This window comes from Chionomys nivalis, chromosome 7, assembly GCF_950005125.1.
Source record: "Chionomys nivalis chromosome 7, mChiNiv1.1, whole genome shotgun sequence".
Classification (NCBI taxonomy): Eukaryota; Metazoa; Chordata; class Mammalia; order Rodentia; family Cricetidae; genus Chionomys; species Chionomys nivalis.
The window spans coordinates 64,601,661-64,628,365 of record NC_080092.1 but is presented as its reverse complement, the minus strand read 5'-3'; the positions used below and the strand labels follow the sequence as shown (position 1 = coordinate 64,628,365).

General features: G+C 41.5%; 1 protein-coding gene and 1 non-coding gene across 2 annotated transcripts; one reads left to right on the top strand and one right to left on the bottom strand.

Annotated features, from left to right (window-relative positions):
* Positions 1-143: 143 nt before the first annotated feature.
* Ddx52 (DExD-box helicase 52) lies at positions 144-26,434 on the bottom strand. Its single transcript, XM_057776474.1, has 15 exons — positions 26,330-26,434; positions 25,295-25,490; positions 20,242-20,378; positions 18,519-18,704; positions 16,239-16,382; positions 15,279-15,390; positions 13,646-13,718; positions 12,638-12,841; positions 10,137-10,227; positions 7,840-7,962; positions 7,595-7,745; positions 6,983-7,058; positions 5,130-5,201; positions 3,428-3,514; positions 144-556 (listed from the first exon to the last, which is right to left on the bottom strand). The coding sequence occupies exons 1-15, from the start codon at positions 26,414-26,416 to the stop codon at positions 499-501; spliced, it is 1,797 nt and encodes a 598-aa protein (XP_057632457.1). The 5' UTR covers positions 26,417-26,434; the 3' UTR covers positions 144-498.
* Trnak-cuu (transfer RNA lysine (anticodon CUU)) lies at positions 5,268-5,340 on the top strand. The gene has a single exon. It is a non-coding gene; the product is annotated as a tRNA-Lys (tRNA).
* Positions 26,435-26,705: the final 271 nt, after the last annotated feature.

Here is a 26,705-nt window from a genome sequence, read left to right as displayed (position 1 = left end):
CCTTATTGTGGCTCATACCATAAAGGCCTTTAACCATAAAGAAACACTGAAGGGAGCGCTAGGCTTCTTCCTAGAGCATGGCCTGTGTTGCTCTTGTCCGCAGCCCCCCACACAACACTCTACACGCACACATTCAAGCTCAAGATTTTATTTTAAAATTCTGTTCCATATGCCTCTCCACAGCATGCATCACACTGGAAGGGCAAAATCTTTAAGTATTCACCACTTTGGGTGTTATTTTAACATCAGCTCTCGTCCTTCTATAAGAAGTATCTCTCCGGCTTCAGGCAGAAAAGTCGATGCACGTTATTTCCATTGCATAAATTTCACCTACAAGGTGAAGCTTGCCCTGATGCATCAGTAAATTAGGACCACTTTCTTTTCTCACGTCTTTGTTGATTTAATACATTTGCTAAAGATGGTTGTTAAGTAATCCATGAGAATTCATGCTGGGCTCATAAATTACACTGCGTGGATAGCCTTCTAAGCTATCTATTTTTAACTTTTCTCTTCAAGAGTTTCTTTCTTCTTGCTGTTTTGGCCAGCAACCTTTTTCCTGTGAATAGGAAGACACGTTGAGTCAGCAACTCTATATACATTTACTTCCATAACCAAGGGCATAAATGAACATGTGCTGAAAGTTAGTACACAGCAAAGCATATGAGGCACTGGGAACAAAGATATTAACCAGTTCTCTGTTCAGCATAAAAATCTCTGTCCATATGAGAAATATCACAACCAACTACACTGTTACCTAGCAAGGGACAGTCTGGTCTTGACCTGTTGGTTCAGTGTTAAGTACTAGACATTGCTGTTAAGTGTTCTTTGTGCATGCATTTGTTGTGGGATAATGCTCTTGTACACTGTAAAGATTTGTCACTCATATTGGTTTAATAAAACGCTGTCCAGTAGACAGACAGGCAGTATAGGCAGGGCGGCTAGACTAGAAGAATTAATTCTGGGAAGAGGAAAGGCAGAGACACAGTCACCAGCCAGATGCAGAGGGAGCAAGATGAGAATGCCTTACTGAGAAAAGGTACCAAGTCACAATTTAAGTTGTAAGAGCTAGTTAATAATAAGCCTGAGCAACAGGCCAAACAGTTTATAATCTTTTTTTTTTTTTTTTTGTTTTTCAAGACAGGGTTTCTCTGTGGTTTTGGAGCCTGTCCTGGAACTAGCTCTTGTAGACCAGGCTGGTCTCGAACTCACAGAGATCCGCCTGCCTCTGCCTCCCAAGTGCTGGGATTAAAGGCGTGCGCCACCAGCGCCCGGCGAAACAGTTTATAATTAATATCAGCTTCTGCATGTTTCTTTGGGACTGAATGGCTGCGGGATCAGGTGGGACAGAAACTTCTTCAGTCTACATGAATTAACTCAAGGGAGCTTCCTAACAATCTACTACTCTCCTTTTCCAAATGAAATAATAAGGTGGAATGGATAAAAACTTGCTGGTCATCAAACATTATTAATAAATATTAGGCATAAACACTGACAGTCTGATCCTACAGCTCAGTGAATGGTGAATACATTTGCTAGTGTTAATAAAGAAAAAGGAAAAACTTTGAGACAATAAACAATACTTACACACTATAGTAAGAAGTTCTTTGGAATGTCTGCACATGTAATTCTTGGATCAACTAACACCAAGAACAAAGTCTATACCTTGAATGAAAGTGTTTCCATTATATAATGGGAAAAATACTTGAAAGACAAGTAACTTGCCCAAAGTTCCCATTAGAATCGATTTTTAGGCTCCAAATCCAAATCTGGCCCTCATCACACCAGGCTGGGTTCTTAGTGCCTGAAGTGAGGCCCTCTAGACAACAGGGAATCAGGTTCCAAGTTTAATGTAGAAGCTGAGCTGAGGACAGGAACTTTTATGCCCCAAAGCAACCCCTATCTGTAATGCAGAAGGAGCAGGAACTAGATCATGGTGGATGTTGTTCTTATGCTAAGGACAGCCTTTAAGTTAAATTAAACAAAGAATGCCAAAGCACCTTAACTGTGTTGCTAGTACCACAAGACTGACACCAGTACCCCAAACTCCTCTTGTAGCTAAGTTAATTAGCTCAGAAGAATGCTATAAACATAGGACATTTAAAGGGCAATTACTCAAAATAGTGTTTAATCTAAATAAGAAAAAAAATACTGCTGCATTCTGTTAAATTTCAACAGCCTCCATCTTCTTCCCCAGCTGACTTTCAGCCTCTAGAGAAACCTCCTCCACAGCTTCTACTCAGTGCCAGAGTCAGCATGTGTTATCTTAGCTCTCAGCTATCCCAAGAAGTAAGACTACACTGCATGCCAAATAGTCCTCATGACACTCTAGACAAAGTCCATGCTCCACAAAAACTGTACACACTTGTGTGATCACACACAGACACACGCCTTACAACATTATATTAGAATTCATAAAACTGGGAAAGTACCAGTGGAATTTAAACTATTAAACTTCCAAATCTTTACAAGTTTGTGGTGTTTATTCCTCCACATTAAATCTTAGAATACACGAAAGCTCTGGGACACTGTGAGCTGTTAGCACCTGGAGTGAACATCATTTCCACAGTACTAGACTGTCATGCAAGTCTCCTACTCTGTTTACAAGGGCGGTCCATACAGCTTCATACCTAAGATCCTCGAATGTTCTCACATGGCCTGTTTTATAGTCTCTGTAACACCACCATCACGTGTTTGCCTAATGGTTTAAGGTAACGGAAGGAAGCATTAGCTTAGTTCACCACAGCATCCTGGGACACTAAGGGCACTCTCAGGAACACAACAAGAAATCACTAGAACTGAGCAATTCTGTTAGAGCACATGCTACACCAGTACCAAGAAATTTGTGAAAAGTACTATTTCTTATCTAGAGTAACGGAGCTCAGAATCTTCTGGCAAATTCCTACCACAGCATGTAGCTTCCTAGCACTAACAGACAAAACATACCTGTATGTATCCTATAAGACCTCTGCTAATACTCTCTACCCCCGCAAAAAACCCCTTAAGGTAAAGAGTACTTCTTAAATGTTACAGTGCACCTCAATGTAAGCAGAGGATTATATGAACTCGTGCCCAGAAGACAGAGCTTCAAGAAAGGCTCAATCAACGCTTGTCAATGATTCTAACTACTGGCCCCAGTAACATGTCCTAATACAGATGGTGCAGGGCGTGTGTGGTGCAAGCCTACCTCACAGCAAACTGTAATCTATTTTCACACATGGGGGGGAACCCAGATGACTAACATATAGATACAGTCAAATTTTAACATTAAAACGTGCAAATTCCCAAATCAGAGGCAACCTGAAACATGTCTATCACATCCTATAATGGATTACCTATCTATTTTAATTCTGAAAATGTATCTTAAGGAAAAACAATGCCCACTCAGCTCATGCAGGACTTTTCTTACCATACAGATACAAACACTTACTGTTTGGCTTGCTCTAAGAAATACTTTGGAGTTGTACTAATGCTCTGCCTTTCCAGTGGTTTCTTAATCATCTTTTTCTTTTGTTTGCTGTAAGATAGGAAGTGAGAGAGAAAATTAAACACAAGCTCATTTACAGGCTAAAGCTAGGTGAGGCTATACTCATTTCAATGAGCACTTACAACTATTTCATAAGGATCCAGGAAATCAACCTTTAAAAACACACTGGCTGTGATGAAAATACACTCTGGGACAACCTCATGGCCTATGTCAACAGACACCAACACTCTAACTCCAGGAAATAAACCATTACTAATAAGTCTAAGTATATTTCACTCACTGAATAGTTTTTTTTTTTTTAAAGAAATCTGAATTTCAATTTCAAAGACAAAAAAAGCTGACAAGGAAATAATATGTTCTAAAGCAAAATGTTTAACAATATCACTTACAACAGATGTACCACAGATGCAACCTAAATGACAGATGGGCAGGGTAAAACCTGACAGAGACTTTGAGGGAGGAAATTCTGACTAAAAAACATTGTGCAAGCCGGGCAACGGTGGCGCACGCCTTTAATCCCAGCACTCGGGAGGCAGAGGCAGGCGGATCTCTGTGAGTTCGAGACCAGCCTGGTCTACAAGAGCTAGTTCCAGGACAGGCTCCAAAACCACAGAGAAACCCTGTCTCGAAAAACAAAAAAACAAAAAAACAAAAAAACAAAGATTGTTTAGTGGGTACAGAAGTGAGCTCTGTAAGAGGAAGAGCCCTGGCGACAGAGCGAGGGCACACGACTGTGAGTGCAGCGCGTGCCACTCAGCCACACACAAGGGAAGCCTACGAGGCAAGAACAGTCAGACAGCATATCCGCTGCCACATGCTACAGCATGCTCACAGTCTTTTCACTTCAGGGTGCCAAGTGACACCTGCTCAGCAAAAACCTGCTCTGCATTTGGACCTTCCCAGCATGCAGCGGGTGACACGAAATGCTTTACCAATGCTGGATGGCAGCAGAGAGCAAAGCTCCAAGTGAGTCACTCAACAATGAAGGTGACAGATACTCTAGCAAGGTGTGGTGATTTATGCCTGTAATCTCCATAGTTATGACAGTCAAGGCAGGAGGATTGCTGTGAGTTTCATACCAGCCTGAGTACAGAGTGAGACCCTGTCTCAAAAAAAAAAAAAAAAACAAACAAACAAAAAAAAAAACGCCAAAAAAATTACATAAATCCTGAAATCCTACAGTATACTGGGCATACTAAGATATTTGGTAGATTAGATGCATTTAAATCCATTTTCCACTTATAATACTTTCAGTTTACAATGGGTTTAGTGGACCTTAACCCTGTTTTAAGTCAAGGACCATCTGTATGTAAGATTAAAAACATGTAAAGTCAGGCATAGTGGCATACGCCTTTAATTCCAGTATTAGGGAGCAGAGGCAGGCAGATTCCTTTGAGTTCAAGTTCAGCCTGGTCTATAGAGTGAATTCCAGGACAACCAGAGTGACATAGCGAAACCCTGTCTCGGAAAAAAAAAAAAACCAAACAAACAAAAAACCATATAAAATTCAGCAACACACCATTCTGGGATATATATTTAAACTACAAACTAAATAAAGGCAAGAGGGAAGAATCCAAATAAGCAAGAAGCAAGAATGCACGTGTAAAACCCAAAGAGAAGGCTCTGAGTAAATTCAAACGCATACCTTAATAGTTTCTGGAAACCTTTTATGTATTCAGGTACAGGACAACCAGCCTGCTGGATAACATTGGCGACACTGAAAAAGGAACCCATGAACAGGAATGGGTGTTGTTAAACTAATGCACAAAATCAGTCATGCAACGCCCGGCTAGCTCAGTCGGTAGAGCATGAGACTCTTAATCTCAGGGTCGTGGGTTCGAGCCCCACGTTGGGCGGCTTACTTCTTGCCGGGCGGTGGTGGCGCACGCCTTTAATCCCAGCACTTGGGAGGCAGAGGCAGGCGGATCTCTGTGAGTTCGAGACCAGCCTGGTCTACAAGAGCTAGTTCCAGGACAGGATCCAAAACCACAAAGAAACCCTGTCTCGAAAAACCAGGAAAAAAAAAAAAAATCAGTCATGCGCAAACCCTCTGTACAGCAGAAGAGGAACTAAAACTATGCAAAAGTATTCCAGCACAGTCTTCTCCGAGCGCACCAATTACTGTCAAATGAAGCACACTGGATTTCTGAGATACACCAACGAGTAGCTTTAGGTAGCAGCTATTTCAAATCCCAATGAAACTAGAGGTAAGCCTGAATTCTTTGAGCGACAGTGCTCACTGCATTCTACATATAATAGCCTATTCAGTCATCACAACGACTTGATATGGAAAACTCTATGATCCCTATCTCACGGATGGAATCTAATGGTCAGTTACACTGATGCTGGGGTCATCAGTCACATCCCTGTGGTTAAGACCTTAGATCCATCAAAGCCTTTGTAACATACGCCTACCCACAGACACGTGAAAGAGCAGAGGCTTTGAAGGTACGCATCTAATTCAGGAGACCTGACAAACAGAACAGGGTATAACCCCTTTGCCCCAACCGCATTTCATCTGTTAGAAATGTGGGGTGTTATCAGTTATCCTTTAACCAAAAATTACTGCAGGCAGCCAAAATGCAGAGAACCCTGGACCTTTATAGCTGCGAGTGGCAGCACAAGCCTGTAAGACCAGCACTTAGGAGGCCGAGACAGGTAGACTATTGAGTTTCACCAGCCTAGGCTACATAGTGAAACCCCATCTCCGAAAACAAATATGCATAAAAATCTATAATGACAGGCTAAGTTAAGACCTGAGAGTCTAAAAGTAGATGGTACCCAGACTTCAAAGGGCTACAAGTGGCTAAAAATAAAATGTGTCGCTAAAATACTCTTTCCTCTGTGGCAAGTGATTCTGGGACTAAATATAAAACTCCATCTGGCAGCAAAGTGAGAAAAAGGATGCACCATGAGAAAAGAGTGGTGAATGGATGGAGAAGCCATGCACAATATTCGATAACTCAAAACTTTTGTAATGAAGTCAAGTGTGCTGAGACACTCCTCAAATTCCAGGATTGGGGAGGCTCAGGTCCTAAAGTCGGAGGATAGCCCATGCTACTCAGGAACACAGTAAGACCCTGTCATTCACATTCGCTCTCTCCCTCCCCTTAATACCATGCATCAAGTACCCTGGCTCAACTGCTGGCTCTCAGATGAGTTCTGTTACTCTGAAATCTAAAAATGTATACTCCCACTGTCAATGCTTCCAAGTTCTAACCAGAAAGGGCAAAAACACAGACCCCATGCTCCCTCCTCTGTTTCTTGGGGCTGGGTTTTACTATAGAGCCTCTAACAGAATTTGGGACATAGCCATTTTGTATTATCTATCAATAAAATATACATATAAAAATAATGAAGTAATTTTGTCAGCTGCAACTAAAATATTAAGTTATGCTCCATAATTTACATGCTTCTTAAATGTGGGGGAGGGGTGGTGGAAAGGAGTGATGCTGGAATCAAAACATGCCAGATAAGAGCATCCCAGCCCCAATTTACCTTCTTAATAATGGTTTATCATCTTCAGTGAAAAATGTAACAGCCTTTCCCCTGTTCCCTGCTCTTCCAGTTCGACCTAAGAGAAACCAGGCCACAAAAAAAGTTTTTGTTTTTTACCAGAAGGAAACTCTCAAGGTTCACATAATGGTCACTGAGGGTTGGAGAGATGGCTCATTGGATATATCACTTGCTGCATAAACATGAAGATATGAGTTCAAATCCCCAGAATCCACGCAGAAGCCAGAACTAGTAAGATGTGTCTATAATCCCTGTGTCCCTATGTTAAGATGGGAGGTAGAGACCAGGGAACCCATGGAACTCATAGGCCAATTACCCTTATGTATACAATGAAGGACAAGAAAGTCCCTGCCTCAAATATAATGGAAATTATGTTGAGGATCAATACCAGATGTTTTCCTCCAAACCTCTCCCCCTACATACACCATGGGCATCACACACATCATTAAATTAAGAAAATGTATGCACACACACCCCTAAAAAAGTCACTGGATTTTCACAGAACCAAAAACCAAGTAATGAGTATGTGTAAAGGGAATAGCAGAGGAACTGAGAAAGACGAGTGGGCAACAGGGCATGAAAACAAAGGCTCACCTATCCTATGGATGTATTCCACTGAGCTGGTTGGAAAATCATAATTGATGACCAGGTTTATGCCTTTAAAATCAATCCCTCTTGCGAGCAAGGCTGTACAAATAAGAACCCAGATTTTACCCGCTCTGAAGCTGTGGACTGTGTTATCTCGCTGGTGAAAGAAGAAACGTTAAATGTTTCAGTACATTCTAGAATGGAAAAAACAGGCAGTGCATGGTGTTTGTAGTACATAGTTGACTTTCTACCTGCTGCTGTGTTCTTTCTGCATGAATGACATCCACATTAATACCTTCATATATGAGCTCATGAAAAAGTTCTTTAGCCCTTTCAATGGACTGAACAAAAACAAGAACAGGTGGATTGAAACCCTAGGAGAAAGAAGCAAAAATTAATACATATAACTTGTAAGAAAGAACACAATCAGTATCTATCTCATAGTATGTCTTCAGTCCAGTTCACAAATGACCCAATCAATTCAGTACACTGTCCTGACAAGTTCTATGCCAACCTGAGATAGAAACCAGAGTCATCTGGGAAAAGGGACTATCAACTGAAAAAAATACCACCATAAGATTTGCCTCTAGGCAAGTCTGAAGTGCATTTCTTAATTAATGACTGATGGGCCAATCCACTGTGGGTGGTACAATCTCCAGGCAGGTGGTCCCAGAGTGCCATAAGAAAGTAGGCTGAACAAGCTAGTGGGTAGCAAGACATTGAGCAGCACCCTTCCACCACCTGCACATCAGTTCCTGCCTGCCGGTGCCGGTTCTGACTGTCCTCAATGATGGACGCTGATGTGAAACTGTAAGCTGAAATAAGCCCTTCCTTGAGTTTCTTTACTTTTGTCACAGTGCTTTACCACAGCGATACAAACTCTAAGACATGCACTTCCATTGCCAGTGTCTAAACCTGCCTCCACCTTCCTCATCATCCACCTTCTACAATGGGTTCTTTTCATTGTCCTTGGACTGTATTCTTTAACTTACTAATTCCAACAAATTTGCCGTCCTACAATAATGTATGCCCATGCTAAAAGCACCACCTCTTAGCCCGAGAACTTTGATTCTGCTCATAATGTAAAAATCACGTCTTTAATTCATTGCTTACCCTAACTTCAGAATTTCCCTGTATCTTAATCTTTAGTTCTAGTTGTCTCAATGTAAACAGAATTCCCAATCCCCAAGAGGATCAAGAAACGCCTGAGCATTAGCTAACAGCTCTCAGCACACTGCACATTTGCTGCCAAACACTCCCCTCCCCCACCTCATGTTTCCAAATGTCCGTTGGGGGTTCTTTTTGTTTCGGTTTATACTTTTTTTTGGAATCTCATGAAGAACCTTTTTAACTACAAATGCATGGCTAAAAATCTCTGATCTAATTTCACCACATCTATAACGAGATCTGGTGTCCTTTTTGGCAAGCAGACATACATGCAGGCAGAACACAAAGGCATAAAGCTCTTTGGGGAAAAGGGGGTTATCAATAAAATGAGGGTGTGCATGGTAGCACACATCTATAATCCAGTACTCGGGAGGCTGAGGCAGGAGGATTCTGTTATCAAGGCCAGCCTGAGCTTTGAGTGAGATCCTAACTTAATAAAATAAAAATAATCCCAAACAGGAACAAATATACACAGGAAAACATTATTTGAAGTACTACATGTAACACATTACACTATTAGAATAGTTTTTTGAAATAGATATTACATCATTTTACCAAAGTGAAAACTGTAGAGTTAGGGTGTATGGGAGGTGAACTGCCCAAAGGCAGAATGGTACAGGTAGAATTTCCATGTTGTGCAGTTCAGAAGCCCATGTCCTAGCTCCTAAGGCATGCCTCTTGCACAGCCCCCAGATATGCACAGACACCTTTCTTTTCCATCTTACAACCACCCTAACTGCTCCCACTAAGGCAAATGCCACATTTATGTTCACCTATAGGAACAGATTTCAAAAAGTAGCCTTACAATTTATATTTCTTTTTTGCTCCTTACCCTGAACCCACTAACAGTTGATTTATTTTTAAATTTTGAAGATTCATTTTGCCTACATATATGTCTGTGAATGTATTTTGCCTACATATATGTCTGTGACTATGTGTGTGTGCCTGGTGCCTACAGAAGCCTTGGAACTCAAGTTAAGGATGGTTTTAAGGCACCATGTGGGTGCTGGCAACTGAACCCAGGTTCTCCACAAAAGCAGTAAGGGCTCTTAATCACTAGGCCACTCAGCCTTTAAACTTTCTATCCAAGGCTTCTACTCAGTACTTACTTTGGGATAAAAAAGAAAACCAGACTCAAGGCATTATTCATTACTAAGTGCCCCAGATCATCTCTAGCAAACCAGCAAAGATGAGGGAACAGGGGGATACAGATAGGCAGATGGAGAATCAAGGTACCACCAGGCAGGTCTTCTACTCAAGCAAGGAACAGAAGACTCAACACCACTGGATCACTAAGAAAAAGTCAACACTAAGCACAATGCAAGAGGATGATAGAACATGAACGCCCTCTAGCAAAAGTCAAGAATGCAGTTCAATATACCTTCTTAACAAGTTCTCTCATGGCCAGAAGTTTTCCAGTCTCAGAGCCAACAAAGAGAAGTTCTTGTTCAACAGTCTCAACTGCAGAATTCCTGGGAAGAAAACACACCTTTTTAAGAATCAAATTTTAGGGCTGGAGAGATGGCTCAGAGGTTAAGAGTACTGACTGCTCTTTTGGAGGTCCTGAGTTCAATTCCCAGCAACCATGGTGGCTCACAACCATCTATAATGAGATCTGGTGCCCTCTTCTGCCCTGTACGCAGACATATAGACAGAACATTGTATATATATTAAATCTTAAAAAAAAAAATCAAATTTTAGCTGGGCATGCTACTGAGGACCTGCAATACAGCACCTGGGAGGCTGACCCAGGTTTCTGTGCGTTTAGGCTGATCTGTTGGAACATGTAGTAAAGCTCTGTCTCAAAAACAAAACAACAACAACAAAACCCAAACAGGCCACAGAGATGGCACAGAGGGTAAGGCGCTTGCTATGTAAACTGGTTAGCCGGAGATTAACTCAGTTCCTGACAGTGTCCTCTGGCCACCACGTTGTGCACCTGTTGACACATCACCGACTTCCCCAAGGCTTTCCTTCCTTCCACACACAGGTTCTGGGATCTAACTCAGGTTGGCAGTGCTGGTGGAAAGCATCTTACTGTTGAGCCACCTTGCTAACCCATGTTTTTCCTTGGAGATTTTTTAAAACCTGTGATTGCTGATGCAAGCCTACAAGACTATACAGCAAAAGCACAGCTGACAGACTAATAGACAGATTCATGAGTGTATCCACTCGATATGGAGAAGCTGACTGCAGAGCTTCGGGAACACTTGTCTTCTGGATCGTCACTGTCAATTCTGCAGAAATCTTGTGAGATCATGACATCTCTCCCTTCCATAATATCCTAGCAGTGTATAAATGATTTGTTGAGATAACTTCTTCCTGTATGGGCAACTGTGTACCTTTCTCCACACCATGGAGCCCTGGTGTCAAAGTATTCACCCAGCCAAACCTTTGTTCTAATAGTCAAATCTGCATAAATCTAGTACCCCACAACTATCTTTATTGACAGGACTCATTGACAAGAAAGGAGCCCTAAGCAGGAGGCACTGAGCACAGAGACGCTATATCTGTTCTTATCGATAAACAGGTCTGGATGGCCATGAATTCTCTAACAGCAGACTCAGGAAGGTGTAATCGATTGGCCTTTTGCTCTAACCCAACAAGTTACTAATATTCAGTATTTACCCTTTGTCTTGGTTTCAATTAACACAATAGCATAGCCAAGGAAATGAACTGTTTATGCCTTTACTCCTGCAGATACAGGGAAAAGGCTCGAGTCACTAAACCAGTCTCAGAGAAAGAAATTCCTTCTCGCCTGGGTGTTGGCAGGCACCCCGCTACAGCTGGAAGCAAAGTCTCCAAAGAGATCCTTTTAATTCAACTAGCTAAATGCTGATGCAAATCAAACACTTTGCCTTCCTCCCAGGCCTGTGGGTCAGTCACTATGGTTACCAATGCTGGGTTCCCAGCTGCCAGGGAAGGGAGTGGAAGTGCTCAGAAAGTGCAACAACACTGCTGAGTTTTTCTACAATTATTAATCACAAACGTCTAGTTTAACTAGTTACACTCAAGAAACGTAGCCAGTTCATGAAAACCTCTTCTTATAATTTTCTATTGATTCTTAATTAATCCTCCTGGTATCTGCCAGGGAGCTTCCCAGCCACGCCCCCTCTGAGACCCAAGGTACACCTGGTTTCTATGAAATGTATGCTGGTTATCTGTCTGTATATAAACTGGAAGATTGGTAAAATGGTGAGAGAACAGCGAGAAACATCAAGAGAACATTGGAAAGGGCATAGGAAGAATAAATGAGACGTGATAAAAAGGCTTATGAGAGTTAACTTATTTTATTTACCCTCAGACATCTCAGTTTTTGCCTGCTCTAGCATCCTTCTGAACACTGAGAGGTTTATTAGGCTTAACCACAACAAAAATCTCGATAGACTGTGTATTTATTTAGCATGAAATGCATCTCTACCTCAAACCCTTTTTTAGTGCTGAAAAATGGAACAGAGATCTCACACTAAGTAACTGCTCTATCCATCACTGAATTATATCCCTGGTACTGAACAAAATCATGTTTTGTGCCAGAATTACTTATCAAGTGCTTAAATAACACCAGCTTTTTCCACACGATCCTATGTAAGCAAACAATCACGGACACCAAGTACGGATGGCCACCAACCTAACGGCATAGTTTGTGAGTGAAGTGGTGTGATGCTGGGAAAAGTAACATGCAAACATGGGAATCTTTCATTGTGCAATTCTGAAAAAAAAATTCCTTCATTTTGACTTTAAAAAATACATTTCTATCAGTAAAACTTTTCTTGCTTGTTGGTGTCATGCCAAGCAACCTATTTTATTGAGTCAAAGCAAACAAACAAACAAACCTTACCTTAAGACAAGTGCGTGGGACAACGTGAAATAACAATTATTTACCTTGCTCCAATGGACACGATAACGACGTTGTCCAGGTTGAGCTTGCACCACTGCTCAACATCATACGCAAAAGTTGCACTGAACATTGCTCTTTTGACCTTGGGGGATGTGCAGGCCAGGAAAATGGAAGCCAGCTGGTCTCTAAACCCAGTTTTGCCATCTTCAAACAGTTTGTCTGACTCATCTACTATCAGCCATTCAACACTGAGAAATAACAAAATAACCTGTGGTTACTGAACTGGAAGATCTGGGACACTTCACTGACTGTCAAGATAGATGAAAAAAGTCCTATAATGATGCTGTTTTTGATTCAACTTACAAATGAGAAAAAATGTACATGGAAAATTAGCAGAAAAACATTATAAATGTAACTCAGTCACCAATTATAAATCCTCAAAGACAAGCTGTATTAGCAATGACAGAGGATTCCACTGCACTTGCTGAAAGATGTGAAAAGGTCTGGGGAGTTATGTTCTGTTTATCAAGTGTATAATTTTCTTCCTGACTAGTTCTTTTCTTCTACTAGTTAATTCAAGCTATTATATTCTCAGTATCACACTGACACAAGCTGGCAGACAGTATGCGCCAAAGGACAATAATCAAAGCAACTGAGAACAAAATGGAACTGTGATGGATGATACTGATTGTCAACCTGACAGGATCCAGAATCTCCAGAGACAAACCTCTGGGCTCGTTTGTAAGGATTATCTAGACAGGTTAACTGAGGTTGGAAGACCACTGTACAAAACACACCCCGGGCTGAGGTCTAGCATTGAATAAAAAGGAGAAAGCAAGTTAGGGGCCGACAGCCATCATTCTCTGCTTCCTAACTGTGGCTGCAAGGAGACCTGGTGTCCCACCTTGCGGCCCCAGTGAATGACCTATATCCATTCAAACATAAGCCTGTCCTTCCTCCCGCCTTAAATTACAGGTTCTCAAGTATTTAGTCATAGTGACCAGAAAATTAATAAAATAAGCAGGTGAAGGAAAGCCGGAAGAATGCTGTACCTTGTCAGGTCTATCCCTGGTGGATCCTGCTTTAGCAAGTAGATCAGTCGATTTGGGGTAGTCACAAGAATGTCTACAGGGAAAACAAGGGGTGGAAACTGCAAACAAGATGCCTTCTTCTAACTACAGAATTTCAGTTATTAATCTTATTAAGTAGGAAGGGAAGAGTAGTTAAATACAAAAACTCTTGCTTGTTAGGAAGTAATGCATATTTCTCCCTTCACCACAGCATAAAACTCTCTAGTTCTTCTACTCTATTTGAGCAGCTTCCCCACCCTTTTGGCTGCCTGAGTCAGAGTCTTGCTGTGTAGTTGAGAATTCCTCAAACTCATGATCATCTTACCCCTGCCTAGTTCCAGGTTAGTTGCTGTGCTTTCTTCCCCGCCCCAGGAGCGAAAGCCAAGGCCTTCTATTACACTCGTCAGGCAAGAGCTGCAGCGCTGCACCACTCAACTGCACTGCTGTCATTCCAACTCTAAGAGCCAGCACTAGGTCACCCTAAGGCCAGGCTGGCCAAAAAAACTCCTCTGATCCCCCTGCCTCAGCACTAAGACTGTAGGTGTGCTACCATACTTGGCTTGAAAAATAATCTTAAATGAAACTTTCTCAGAGAGCAAGTTAAAAGGGTAGACATGTAATCCATTGCTACCTGCCAAGGCTTTTCCATGATTAGAAATCAAGGGTATGAGGCAGGATTTCCCAGGCCTAGCACTGCTGACATGCTGAGTCCCACAACTTTCTGTAGACAGCTGTCTAGGGCATGGTAGGGTCTTAATGGTATTTCTAGCCTCCATCCAGTGTGCTGTTGGTTCCCCAGCTCTAACTACAAATACCCCTTACAGCCAAATGTCACTGTGATAATTGGTGGGGAGAATCAGCTGGGATGCAGACACAGATCTTCTGGGTGAAAAGCTATATTTAGCTTCTTCAAAAAAAACTAATCAGCCAGGCAGTGGTGGTGCACACCTTTAATCTCAGTACTTGGGAGGCAGAAGCAGGCGGATCTCTGTGAGTTTAAGGCCAGCCTGGTCTAAAAGAGCTAGTTTCAGGACAGCTAGGATTGTTATATAGAGAAACCCTGTTTAGAAACACAACAACAACAACACCCCCCCCCAAAAAATAAAACAAAAACTAATTAAAGCCAGGCAGTGGTGGCATGCGCTTTAATCTCAGCACTCAGGAGGCAGAGGCAGGTAGATGGTTGAGTTTGAGTCCACCCTGATTTACAAAACAAGTTCCTGGACAGCAAAGAATACACAGATTAAACCTTGTCTCAAAAAAATAAAATAACTAATTAGGAGCTTAGAGACGTGCCTGAGTTGGTACGGTATCTGCCTACCATGCACAAAAATCCAGATTCCATTCCCAGCACCACATAAACCAGGTGCGGTGGTACACACCTGTGATCCCAGCACTTAGGACTCAGAAGCAGGAGGGTGAGAGGTTCAAGTTCATTCTCAACCTTGAATTTGAAGCCAGCATGAATTATTCGAGACTCTGACTTAAAAAAAAAAAAAATTACACCCCACCCCCACCCACTCTCTCTCTGACTTGCATCGCAGCAACTCTTATTCAGTAATTAACATCTTTATTATTTCCAATCCTTTGGATATTCTAAGCAGGAAGTTCTTACCAAACTTCTTAGATGATTTAGGTCCAAATTTCTTAGCTGCTATTGCAGCTTTGTGGATCATATGTATTCTGAATCCTGTACCCTCAGATATTTTAATTAATTCTCTATGAATCTAAAACAAAAAAGTGAGAAAACCAAAGTCGTTAAGATACTAGGCCAGGACGCACAGCTTCATTTATGCCTTTAACACATTTATTATGAACCCACGGACGAAACCTGCAGTGCTCTGTTGGCTGACCTATAACACTGAAAAGACTCAACAGTTGCCTGGAGATCCTGAGCTAGTTCCATAACACAAAACCAATCCTGCCATCTGCTGCAGCTTTCAGAGTGCAGTGCTGAACACCCTACTGCAGAGCACGTGGTTACTCCACACACGGGAAGCAGAGCTCGTCAATGGGGAGTTTCTCCTTTCTCAGAGAACGAGGTAGGTTTTTCTATTTTCTTCTTTTCTTTAGACAAGTTCTCACTATGTAGCCCTGGCTGGCCTAAAGCTCACAGAGATCTATCTGCCTCTGATTCCAGAGTGCTGGGACTAAAGACAGACGCCACCACACTTGGCTGTTCTCTGAGACAGTCTCAGAAATGATGATAACTCTGAAATATTGATCCTTTTTCTTCCACCTCCCAGTGCTGGAATCACAGGCATGAACCACCATCCCCAGCAATATTTCACTTTTCTGAATGAGGAAAACAAATTTTAGCAATGATATATCATCAGACCCTTTCAACCTCAAAGATTGTGCAGCCTTTAAAAAAGAAGGATAATTGTCAAAATCACATTTCAGAAAATTCTAGACATTTCAAAGACCAAATTACAAAGAATTCTGTATATTACAGAATACTTTCTACAGGACACCGGGCCACAACAGAAGACATTCTTTTGAGAGCTTTACCAACTTAAACAAGAAACATATCAAAGCAAACATGAATGCATCCTCTCAAAACTCTGCGTCATACCTGGCTGGCAAGTTCTCGAGTTGGGGATATAACCAGGGCTCGAAAGCCTTTATTTGCAGGTTGTTTCAGCTGCATTAAAATGGGAATGCTAAAAGCCAGAGTCTTCCCAGATCCAGTAGGAGCAGAAGCCAGAAGTTCCCGACCCTAACAGAAGAGCACAGTAAGTACTGGACAAGTTCAACAAGTTTTCAGAGCCTGGTTAAACAATGTGAGCAGCCATGGAAGCAACAAATAAAACTGAATGAAATAAATCCACCTGTTCACACCCTACCCACCTCTCCACACCCCCCCCCCCATCTATTGTTTTCAAACACCTCAGGCTTGCCACTGCTGCCCCAAGTGTTTCTGAGCACGGCTACTAACGTACATTAGGATGGTAAGCAGCAGGGACAACTAAAACCCAAAGAGAAGCATGACTACTATTTCAAGTTTTCTTTCCATTAAACTCTGCTACCAAAGCCTATAACACAATTGGCCTTTTATCCCAGTATCCGTACTGTTAACTCCCTTGGGAAGATTGTGTTAAATAGCACAATGAGTGAAGATTAGAATTGAAAAGTGGTTAATGACAAGAGTATTCACAGGTGACAGTCTTCAAGGGGGTTACTGTAATTCTTAAACCTTTAAGCTGAAATAATGGCAGAAATAATCTAAGAGGACCCTAAGTGCAAATTCAATAAATGTGAGTCAGTAACACCATTCAAATATGAGTATATTCTCATTTCAACACACAAAGCAACGTGAAAAACACAATGAGGTAAAAAGATAACACGTATCTTTCATCTACCTTAAGTGAAGGCTAAGCTCATTATTTTGTAAATAGGGAAGAGGGAAGGAGGGAGAGAAAAAGGAGAAAAGAAGGGAGAAAAGGGGGGAGGAGAAAAGGAGAGGAAAAGACAAAATGAGGGAAGGAGAGAAGAAGAGAAGAAGAGAGGGAAATAGGAAACTTTCACCATTTGTTTATTTGGTTGATTTTTCAAGCCGTGGTCCTGGAACTCACTCTGTACACTGGCTGACCTTGAACTCAGAGATCCAGCTGCTTTCACCTCCCAAGTGCTGGGATTAAAGGTGTGCACCACCACAACCCAGCTGTATAATTGGTTTTTTTTTTTTTCAGGGGGACGGGGAGTGGTTCAACACAGAGTTTCTCTACATTGCTCTGGCTATCCTGGAACTCACTCTGTAGACCAGGCTGGCCTTGAACTCACAGAGATCCACCTGCCTCTGCCTCCTGAGGGCTGTGGTTAAAGGTGTTTGCCACCACTGCCCAGCTTCATTGTTTTTTAAAGCCATCAGAAAAATGTAGTTTCCAAAAACCTCAGCTAATTTACATATCTATTAACAAGCAATTTGATAAGCACATTATTAATATATTCATACAACAGAACGTTGTTTAGTAACAGATGTCTTACAAGTTTCAAAAACATTAAGTAGCTGGGCGGTGGTGGTGCTCGCCTTTAATCCTAGCTCTTGCGAATCAGAAGCAGGCAGATCTCTGAGTTTGAGGCCAATCTGATCTACAAAAGCTAGTTCCAGGACAAGTTCCAAAGCTACAGAAAAACCTTGTCTTGAAAACAACAACAACAACAACAACAACAAAAAAGAAACAAAAACAAAAACCCCAAGCAAACAAACAAAAGCCCATGAAGTCAAGATTAGTGACAATCCCACTTGAAATTCTAGAAGCAAAACATAATATGGTAATCAAAATACTGTTAGGTTTTGCTTTTTTTTTTCCTGGGTAGAGTAAGGAATGAACAGGCAGGGCACAACCGAATTTTCTGAGGTACATAGGAATGTACATCTCCACTGGAGAACAATTACACTACGTAGGTTTCACGCTGTTCAGACTCATTAACTATCTTAAAGCCCATGTGCTTTATTGTATGTAAGTAATATTTCAATGGGGAAAAACTAAGTTGTATTATGTATAAGAACTTTAAAAAGCTAAGAATAAAAAGACAAAACACAATCTCCATGCTCTGAGGGTTTAAATACTTCTTGACAAAGAATACTTGAGTGTCAACCACAGAGGCAAATACCCAAAGTTGCAGCACTCAAGAGGCTAAGGTAGTAGGACCATGGATTCGAGGCTATGTCTACACACACATAAAGGAAATGATCACATCTTGTGAACAGATTTTACGAGGCACAAGCACTTGAGGCACTTTCAGAGCAAATGAAGGATTTAAGGGGACTAACGGTGGAAAGGATGTCAAGAGAACAGGAAGAGAATGAGGACACGGGAATGTTACAGACATCCTAGATCTTTGCACTCACATGCAGCATAACTGGAATGGCTTGCATCTGAATTGGTGTGGGCACTTGGAAGCCTGCATCTAGAATGTTCTGGAGCAATCGAGAACTGATTTTATATTCTTGGTCAAGCTGCTGAAATGTAGCAATTGGGTCAGGAAGATCAGTTCCTTGTACATGTATCTTGTGTTTGTTCCGAAAGAAGTTGATCTGTAAATTGAGACAAAGAAGCCACCATGGATATGACCCAACAACAACAGTCTTAGATGTTTTAAAACAGAACAGCAGTAATAGTTCTGGGATAAGCTATGGTGAGACATGAAGCATCCTACTTAAATTCAAACCCCAGTTAGCACAGATACTAAGTACATTTTGTGGTAGTAACAGCTGGAAGACTCTCACCGATGATGGAACCCACCTGTCTGTGCTTTCAAACTGAACTTAAGAGATGTGTCACATACTGTAAAACGTTTGTCACACTTACAACTTATGTGACTTTATAGAAACTTCTAGAAGGCAAGCACTGAAATTATGTTTTCTATCTTAGCATACAAATACCAGTGGCTTTTTAATATTTCAAAACAAAAACAGCTAATTAGTCCTTGTATTTCTTAAACCTGAGTGCCAAGGGTAGAGTTTAGTAATACTGACTGGACCACTTCAGCTTCCAGTCCACAGACAGCCCCATTTTGGCTTCTGGGTTACTGAAGCACAGCACAATACCCCCTGAAGGAAGCACTACAGTCTCCAATAGCAAAGTAGACGGGCAGAGGAAGCAACAGGGCTATAGTCATTGGTTTTCATGTCCTATATCCTCACCACAAAGTACCCTCCTTAGGAATTTTAACCCTCCACAGGTATAACGGCACACACACCTGTAATCCTGACAGGTGGGAGGTAGAGACAGGAGAATCCAGGTAGGCTACATGAGATCCTATCTCAAACAAACAACAAAAAGAATTCCAACCCTGGAATCCCCACAGGAGAAAATACTTTTACACCAGTAAGTTCAACACCAAAGAGAAAGGGAGTCAAGATTTCATGTTTACAAAAGAAGTTTAAATATTTGAATTAAAAAACTTATTGCCAGGCGGTGGTGCACGCCTTTAATCCCAGCACTTGGGAGGCAGAGGCAGTTGGATCTCTGTGAGTTCAAAGCCACGCTGGTCTACAAAGCAAGTTCCAGGACAGCCAGGGCTATACAGAGAAACCCTATCTTGAAAAACCAAAAAACCAAACAAATAAATAAAATTTATTTTATGTATATGAATGTTTTTGCTTGTATGTATGTATGAGCACCATCTGTGTACTTGACACCTACAGAGATGCCTGCAGAGGTCAGAACGGGGCATCAGATCTCCTGGAACTGGAGTTACAGATGGTTGTGGGCTGCCACGTGGGTACTGGGAACTGAACCTGGGTCCTCTGAAAGAGAAGCCAGTGTGCTTAACCATTGAGTCACCTCTCCAGACCAAGAAATTTAAAAATTTTAATTCTAACAACACTATTACTCCTGAAAGTTGAAGAGATCAAAAACTGTTATATATATGCACCATATACCTAAAAACAACTGGAACTAAACTATCTATAATCGTAACCAAACACTTCCAGCACTGCACAGATGGGTATGGAAACACTTCATTAAAGTAGAACCTAACAAATTAGTCTTCCGTCTTAACAAAATCCACAAAATGAAGTTCAGGGAAAACTCTATGTGTACTTTGGGAGGTCAAAATATTTTTCAAACCTTTTCCTTTCTGAGATGTTCCAACTTTCCTGAAGTTAGTTTCTTTTCTTCTTTGGCTCTTTTCTCTTCTTGAATCTTTGCTTCTACAGAGGACGTCCACTGTATAGTAGTGTCAAAGTCTTCTTGTGCAGTAATCTCTATAATATATTTTAAAATCAAAAGTTATCTACACTTCACACTAAACTGAAAATGTGAAGTGTTAGCAGATCCAATTGGAAAGTACAGTGCACAGAGATCTGGAAACAGGGGTTAAACTCCTGGTGCAGGCAGAGCTCTGATGCTCACCCTCTTCCCTTGGTTGGTTGTTTCAGTTCTGACCATCAAGACAACTGAATGCTTCAAATAAGAGATAAACTGAAAATTGCACAAATAATATGGCAGACATCTTCTGTTTCCAAAAAAAAAACCACAATCCAATATTATAAAGACAGCAATTCTCTCTATATCTATAAAGAAAAGGCTCAATTAAAAGCAGACAATTGTCTTAGAGACCAGATTAGCTGATTTTAACATTTGTATGGTAGAACAAATATGTGAGAATAATCTAAAAAAATTTTTATGAGTAGTGAGTAAAGATCTTTACTGAATATCTTATATTTTAAGAGTCTCATTTAACCCAGCCTGGCCTTGAACTTGCTATGTAAGACTCACTTTGAATTACTGATCTTCCTAACTCCACCTTCTAAATGATGAGGTTACCACTATGCCTGGGTATCTAACTGATTTTTTTTTTAAATGTGTATGGGTGTTTTGTCTGTGTACCTTGTATATGCCAGGTATTCAGGGAAGCCAAAAGAGGACATCAGACCCCCTAGAACTGGAGTTATAGGCAGTGAAAGGTGCCATGTGGGTGCCAAGAATTGAACCTGGATCCTCTAAAAGAGCATCAGTGCTTTTAACTGCTAATCCATCTCTCCAGCTCCTCTATGGAATTGCAAAAGCACAATTTTTAACTTCACTGAGACATAACTGGCATTCAATAAAACTACATATATTTTAAATCATATATTGGGGCTCAGATGTAGCTCAGAAGTAGAGTGCTTATCTAGCTTGTATGCAGTCTTAGGCAGTCTCTAGTACACTAAACGTGTGTGTGTGTGTGTGTGTGTGTGTGTGTGAGATAATATGCCTTGCCAGTCTATCTGTTGTTCTGCTTTTTGTTTTGTTTTTAGATAAAATGTCACAACTGAAAACAAATGATACTGGTATGAGAACACAGGAATATATATCAATTGAATAGAACAGAGTCCACAGTCTTGAATAAAAACTGGGAAATGTTTCCAATAAAAATTATATTTGAGCTGTGTCTGACAGTGCTTGCCTATAAACACAGAAAAAGGCAAGGAGACAGGATTTCAACTTTCGGGCCTGCTAGCCCAAAAACAAACACATAGCTTTCTATGGAAAAAGAATTTGGTTCCCTCTTTTTTCTCTTTTTTTCCCTCCCTCCCTCTCTCTCTCTCTTTCTTTCTTTCTTTTTTGCTTTTTAAGACAGGGTCTCACTATGTAGCCCTGGCTGACCCGGAACTTGCTATACAAATAAATCACGCTGGCCACAAACTCTCAAGCACTGGGATTGAAGGCCTGCACCACCACACCCATCTCATTTACTTTTTATAACAAACCAGCAGGATTGACAATATCAGTGTTACAAAATGAACCAACTGGTAGGAAAACATAAGAGGATCTTTTACTCTGAGTTAGTTTCCATAATATATGAAGTTTATTAAGCTAAGAAGAAATGGTTGAGTAACCTACCAACAAAGGAATGTGAACTATGAAGAGACAAACTTACAGAAAGAGGAAACTCCTGGTATTTCTAGTAAGCACCGCAAGGAAGAACTGAGAGAGAGACAGAGACGGGGGGGGGGGGGGGGGGAAGAGAAGTGGGGGAAGAGAGAAAGAAGACTCCTGCATCCAGCCTGTGGAGGACAACACTTGTGCCTCGCAGCCTAAGGTAAGCCTGGTTAACAGACAGCAGTACTAATAACCCCAATCACCACTAATCCAGTCTGAACATTTCTAATTGAAAATAAATACATGCATCTAGATTTACAGCCTACATACATTTATTACTGAATGGTTACAGTATACATCTATGTATTTCTGATTGCCCAACACTTCAATCAATTCTCTAAATTTGCGGCATTTCTTTTTTAACAGCAGGCAAAGGTTTCACCATCTTCCTTGAAGCTAGGGAAAAAGAAACTTTTACAATGTAATAGCAGAAATACGGAAACATAGTCAATGTCCCTGACAAAGGCACTAGTCAAACCAGGTATGGCATACTAACTACGTAGTGCTGAAAGGAAGACACTCTGCTTCTGAGTGATACAATGTTTCAGGTCGATCATTCTACAACTTCTAAATTTAAATCGAAAGGCCAATTTTGTAATTCTAAATATCTGTTGGACAGACACAGTCATACAAACACACAAAGTACAACAACATTTTTTAATATTGCAACAGAAAAAGAAAGAAATAAACTAGGCCCAGTGGTGGTTGGCCCACACCTTTAATCCCAGCACTCAGGAGGCAGGGACAGGGGCATCTCTGTGAGTTCAAGGCCAGCCTGCTCTACAAAGCAAGTTCCAGGACAAGTTATAAAGCTACAGAGAAACCCTGCCTCAAAAAACCAAATAAACACATAAATGAATGAATGAGCAAATAAATAAATGCCAATCATAGATGACCTTGTAAAATCAATCTTTTTTTTTTTTGGGGGGGGGGTTTCGAGACAGGGTTTCTCTGTGGTTTTGGAGCCTGTCCTGGAACTAGCTCTTGTAGACCAGGCTGGTCTCGAACTCACAGAGATCCACCTGCCTCTGCCTCCCAAGTGCTGGGATTAAAGGTTGTAAAATCAATCTTAAGGCTGGAGATGGCTTAGCAAGTAAGTCTAACAACATGAGACTGATTCCCAGAATGTACATGATCCTATGTACGAGGCTCCCACAGGATGTCCTCTGTCCTCCACATGTGCAGCACTGTAGAACACACACATACACACAAATAGATAAACATTTTTAAAAAACTTAAACAAGCTGTGGAACATAATGGTATACTATGCTGTGTTAAAAAGAACAAATCAGTGAACTTCCTATTGATTCCAAACAATTCCAAGATGCCTTTAAGGGAGGGTGGGGGTAGGAGAGCAGTGGCCAAAGGATTGCTCTAAGTTTTTTCAGGGTTTCTCTGTGTAGTTTTGGTTCCTGTCCTGGAACTAGCTCTTGTAGACCAGGCTGGCCTCAAACTCACAGAGATCCGCCTGCCTCTGCCTCCCGAGTGCTGGGATTAAAGGCGTGCGCCACCACCGCCCGGCTGGATTGCCCTAAATTTAAGGTATCTCAGTTTATATAACTAGTTCCATGCCAGCCAGGACCATGCATGATCTTCTCACAAAAGGGGAGGCGGTAGGAGCCGAGAGGAGGGGAAAGGTTTATAACAGAAAGTATATAGAGAATTTATATTTATAAAGTACATAAGCATATGAAAATAGCAAACCCATGTGTTTTGAAGAAAAACATAAGTAAGTGTGAATACAGTAGCTCTAGAAAAATATAATAGAACTAGGGAACAGGACACAAAGATTGGAAAAGAAATTTACTCAGCATCATTGTATAATTTAGGTATTTATTTTATATTAAAAGGTAAATGGCTAGGAAACAATAGACATAACATATACATGCTCCTATAAAGAATTTTCTATACAGGAAAAAGAAAAGAAAAATAATAACTATGAAAAGGAAGAGATAATTTACAAAGGCAGAAATGAAGTATTCATAAAGCACATAAAAAGATGTTCAAAGCCAGGTGTAGTGGTGTGGGCCTTTAATCCCAGCACTCAGAAGGCAGAGGCAGGCAGATCTCTGAATTCTAGGGCAGCCTAGTCTACATAGCAAGTTCCAAGACATCCAGAACTAAATAGAAACCCTGCCTCCAAATAAATAAATAAACAAATCGATGCTCAACCTCAATTATCAAGAAAACACAAAATTAAAAAGGAGGGACTACAGCTCAGTGAGCAAAAGCAGAGTACTTGTCCAGTGCGTATAAAGCCCTAGGTTCAAACCTCAGCACAGCTTAAAACCAGGTGATGGATCATATTTAAAAAGACGACAGAACTTGGAAGATGGAGGTAAAATAAGCAAATGTTCAGGGTCACTCTTAACTGTAAGAGAAAGTTAAGGGGCTGGAGAGATGGCTCAGTGGTTAAGAGCATTGTCTGCTCTTCCAAAGGTCCTGAGTTCAATTCCCAGCAACCACATGGTGGCTCACAACCATCTGTAATGAGGTCTGGTGCCCTCTTCTGGCCTTCGGGCATACACACAGACAGAATACTGCATACATAATAAATAAATAAATAAATAAATAAATAAATAAATAAATTAAAAAAGAGAGAAAGTTAAAAGGCAACCCAGGGTACAGACTTGTCTCAATAATAATAATAATAAAATCTAAATTAAATGTTTCATTAAGTAGATGGGCAAAAAACATTAAGACAAATAATAATGCTAGGTCAGATGTGGTACTCATGCCTGTAATCCCAGCACTTAGTTTAATGAAATGTATTATTATTGGTGGTGGTGAGGGGATTGTGCCATAGCATGTGTGGAGAGGTCAGAGGAAAACATCGTGGAGTCAGTTCTATCCTTCCACCTTTATATGGGTTCTGGGGATCAAACTCGGGTCACCAGGCTTCTGTAGCAATATCTGCTGTCCCACCTTGCTGGCCTCCAACCCCAGCACCTGGGAATCCTCGTCTGAAATAAAAAACTCAGTACTGACGAAGGTGTGGAAGTCACTTTGTGGTATCTATTCAAAGCAATTGCGCACACCCCCTCACAGAGTGCCTCCACTTGGGAATTATGACTCCACAGAGACAGAAACACCTGTTCAAAAGGCTATGCCATGCGTGAGTATCATGGTAGCAATTAATGGCTGGTACCTAAATATAATCCAAATGTCATCAACAGAAGAATGGGTATGTGTTGTCTATTTTACAAGCTTGCACTATTCTGCAACTGAAAAAAAACAACAACAACACAACACTAACCTGAAATCATCTTCTTTCTCTTTTTCTTCCTGGGCTCCTTACTTCTCTCCAACAGATCCCCCTCTGTCTTCTCATTTTGGAGCTCCTGGTGTGTTTGTAATGTTCCACACTCATCTGAGACATTCTTCTTGTTTCCGAAGAAGTCCAGTCCTTGGAGTACCTCCGAAGAATCAGGATCGCATTTCCTTTTTCCTACCTAAAACCCCCCAAATTTTAAATGAGACCCACGGACAGAATAGTGCTGTTTTCATCCACCCACGACTCTCAGTACGGAGGACATGGGTTCAGTAATTCACCGTTTTAACCCTTTCGACCAAGAATCTGTTGTGTAGGGTGGTTAGGCAAATGGAATCTAAACAAACAAAAAACCACTACACCCTTCTCTATCCTCTAAGTAGTAACAACAATGACTGCAAGAATACTTACGTACATTTACTGCATGTCAAACGTTTATTGGATATTAAACTACTTCATCCTCACACCAACAATTTAACCAATAGCACTGCAGTCAGGACGAAGAAACACAGACATCGCCCTTCACAAAGGCTCTTTTCTTTTACATTAGGTTTATGTTCAAAATGTTCCACAAATGGGCCAACTCACTGCCCTTCGGGCTCACTACTTCTCTAAGACACTCCCCTCCCCGCATCTCAAGGAGGTTACTTAAAATGCCGCTGTCTGGAACGCTGAGAAGAATCGTGTCCAATACATTACAGCTATCTGCACGCTAAGTCAGACCTGGGTAGGCTAGCTTCTGAGAAGGGGCCTTTGAAAGGATTCTAACTTTGTAAGGAAAGAAGCCGGGCAACAAGTGTCCGGGCCAGGCTCAACTGAGTCGACCAGGGCTCAGAAAACAATTATTCGGAAGTATAGGGTAGGTCTGAGGTCAAGCTAAACCCCAAAGAAGGGAAAGACCCGGGGGTGGTCGAAGCCAGGCCTCCGGGATCCAGCGCGCACGCTGCCCCGCTGGCAGCGGTCTCCTTCTACGGACCCCGCCCCTTCCCGGGTACTTGGCTCCCCGTTTACTGTAAGCACCTGGAATCGAGCAGCGTCTGCCGAGAACCGCTTCACGTCGAACTTGGCGCCGGCTCCGAGCCGGCGAAACAGATCATAGGCATCCATTTTTACCCAGAGTGCCCCGCAGCCCCACAGCGCCTGTACATACGATTTCCTGTCCGCGACTGCTTCCGGAGAGGCCGTAGACGGAAGTAGCTCCAGGAGGCGGAGCCTGGCTACAGCAGGCGTGGTGAAAGTTTGAGTGGTAAATTCGTTCACAGTATAGACCATTCTTTTTTTTTTTTTTTTTTTTTTTCGGGACAGGGTTTCTCTGTAGCTTTGGTGCCCATCCAGGAACTAGCTCTTGTAGACCAGGCTGGCCTTGAACTCACAGAGATCCGCCTGCCTCTGCCTC

Bases quoted from the DNA above. Each gene is read 5' to 3' on its own strand.
- Ddx52 (XM_057776474.1), bottom strand. From the start codon at position 26,416: ATGGATGCCTATGATCTGTTTCGCCGGCTCGGAGCCGGCGCCAAGTTC. The intron at 16,383-18,518 runs GTGAGTGCAAAG...CTCTTCTGTTAG, and splicing joins CCATTCCAGTTATGCTGCAT to GGTCGGGAACTTCTGGCTTC. The intron at 557-3,427 runs GTAAGTGTTTGT...TCCTATTCACAG, and splicing joins TTCTTAGAGCAAGCCAAACA to GAAAAAGGTTGCTGGCCAAA.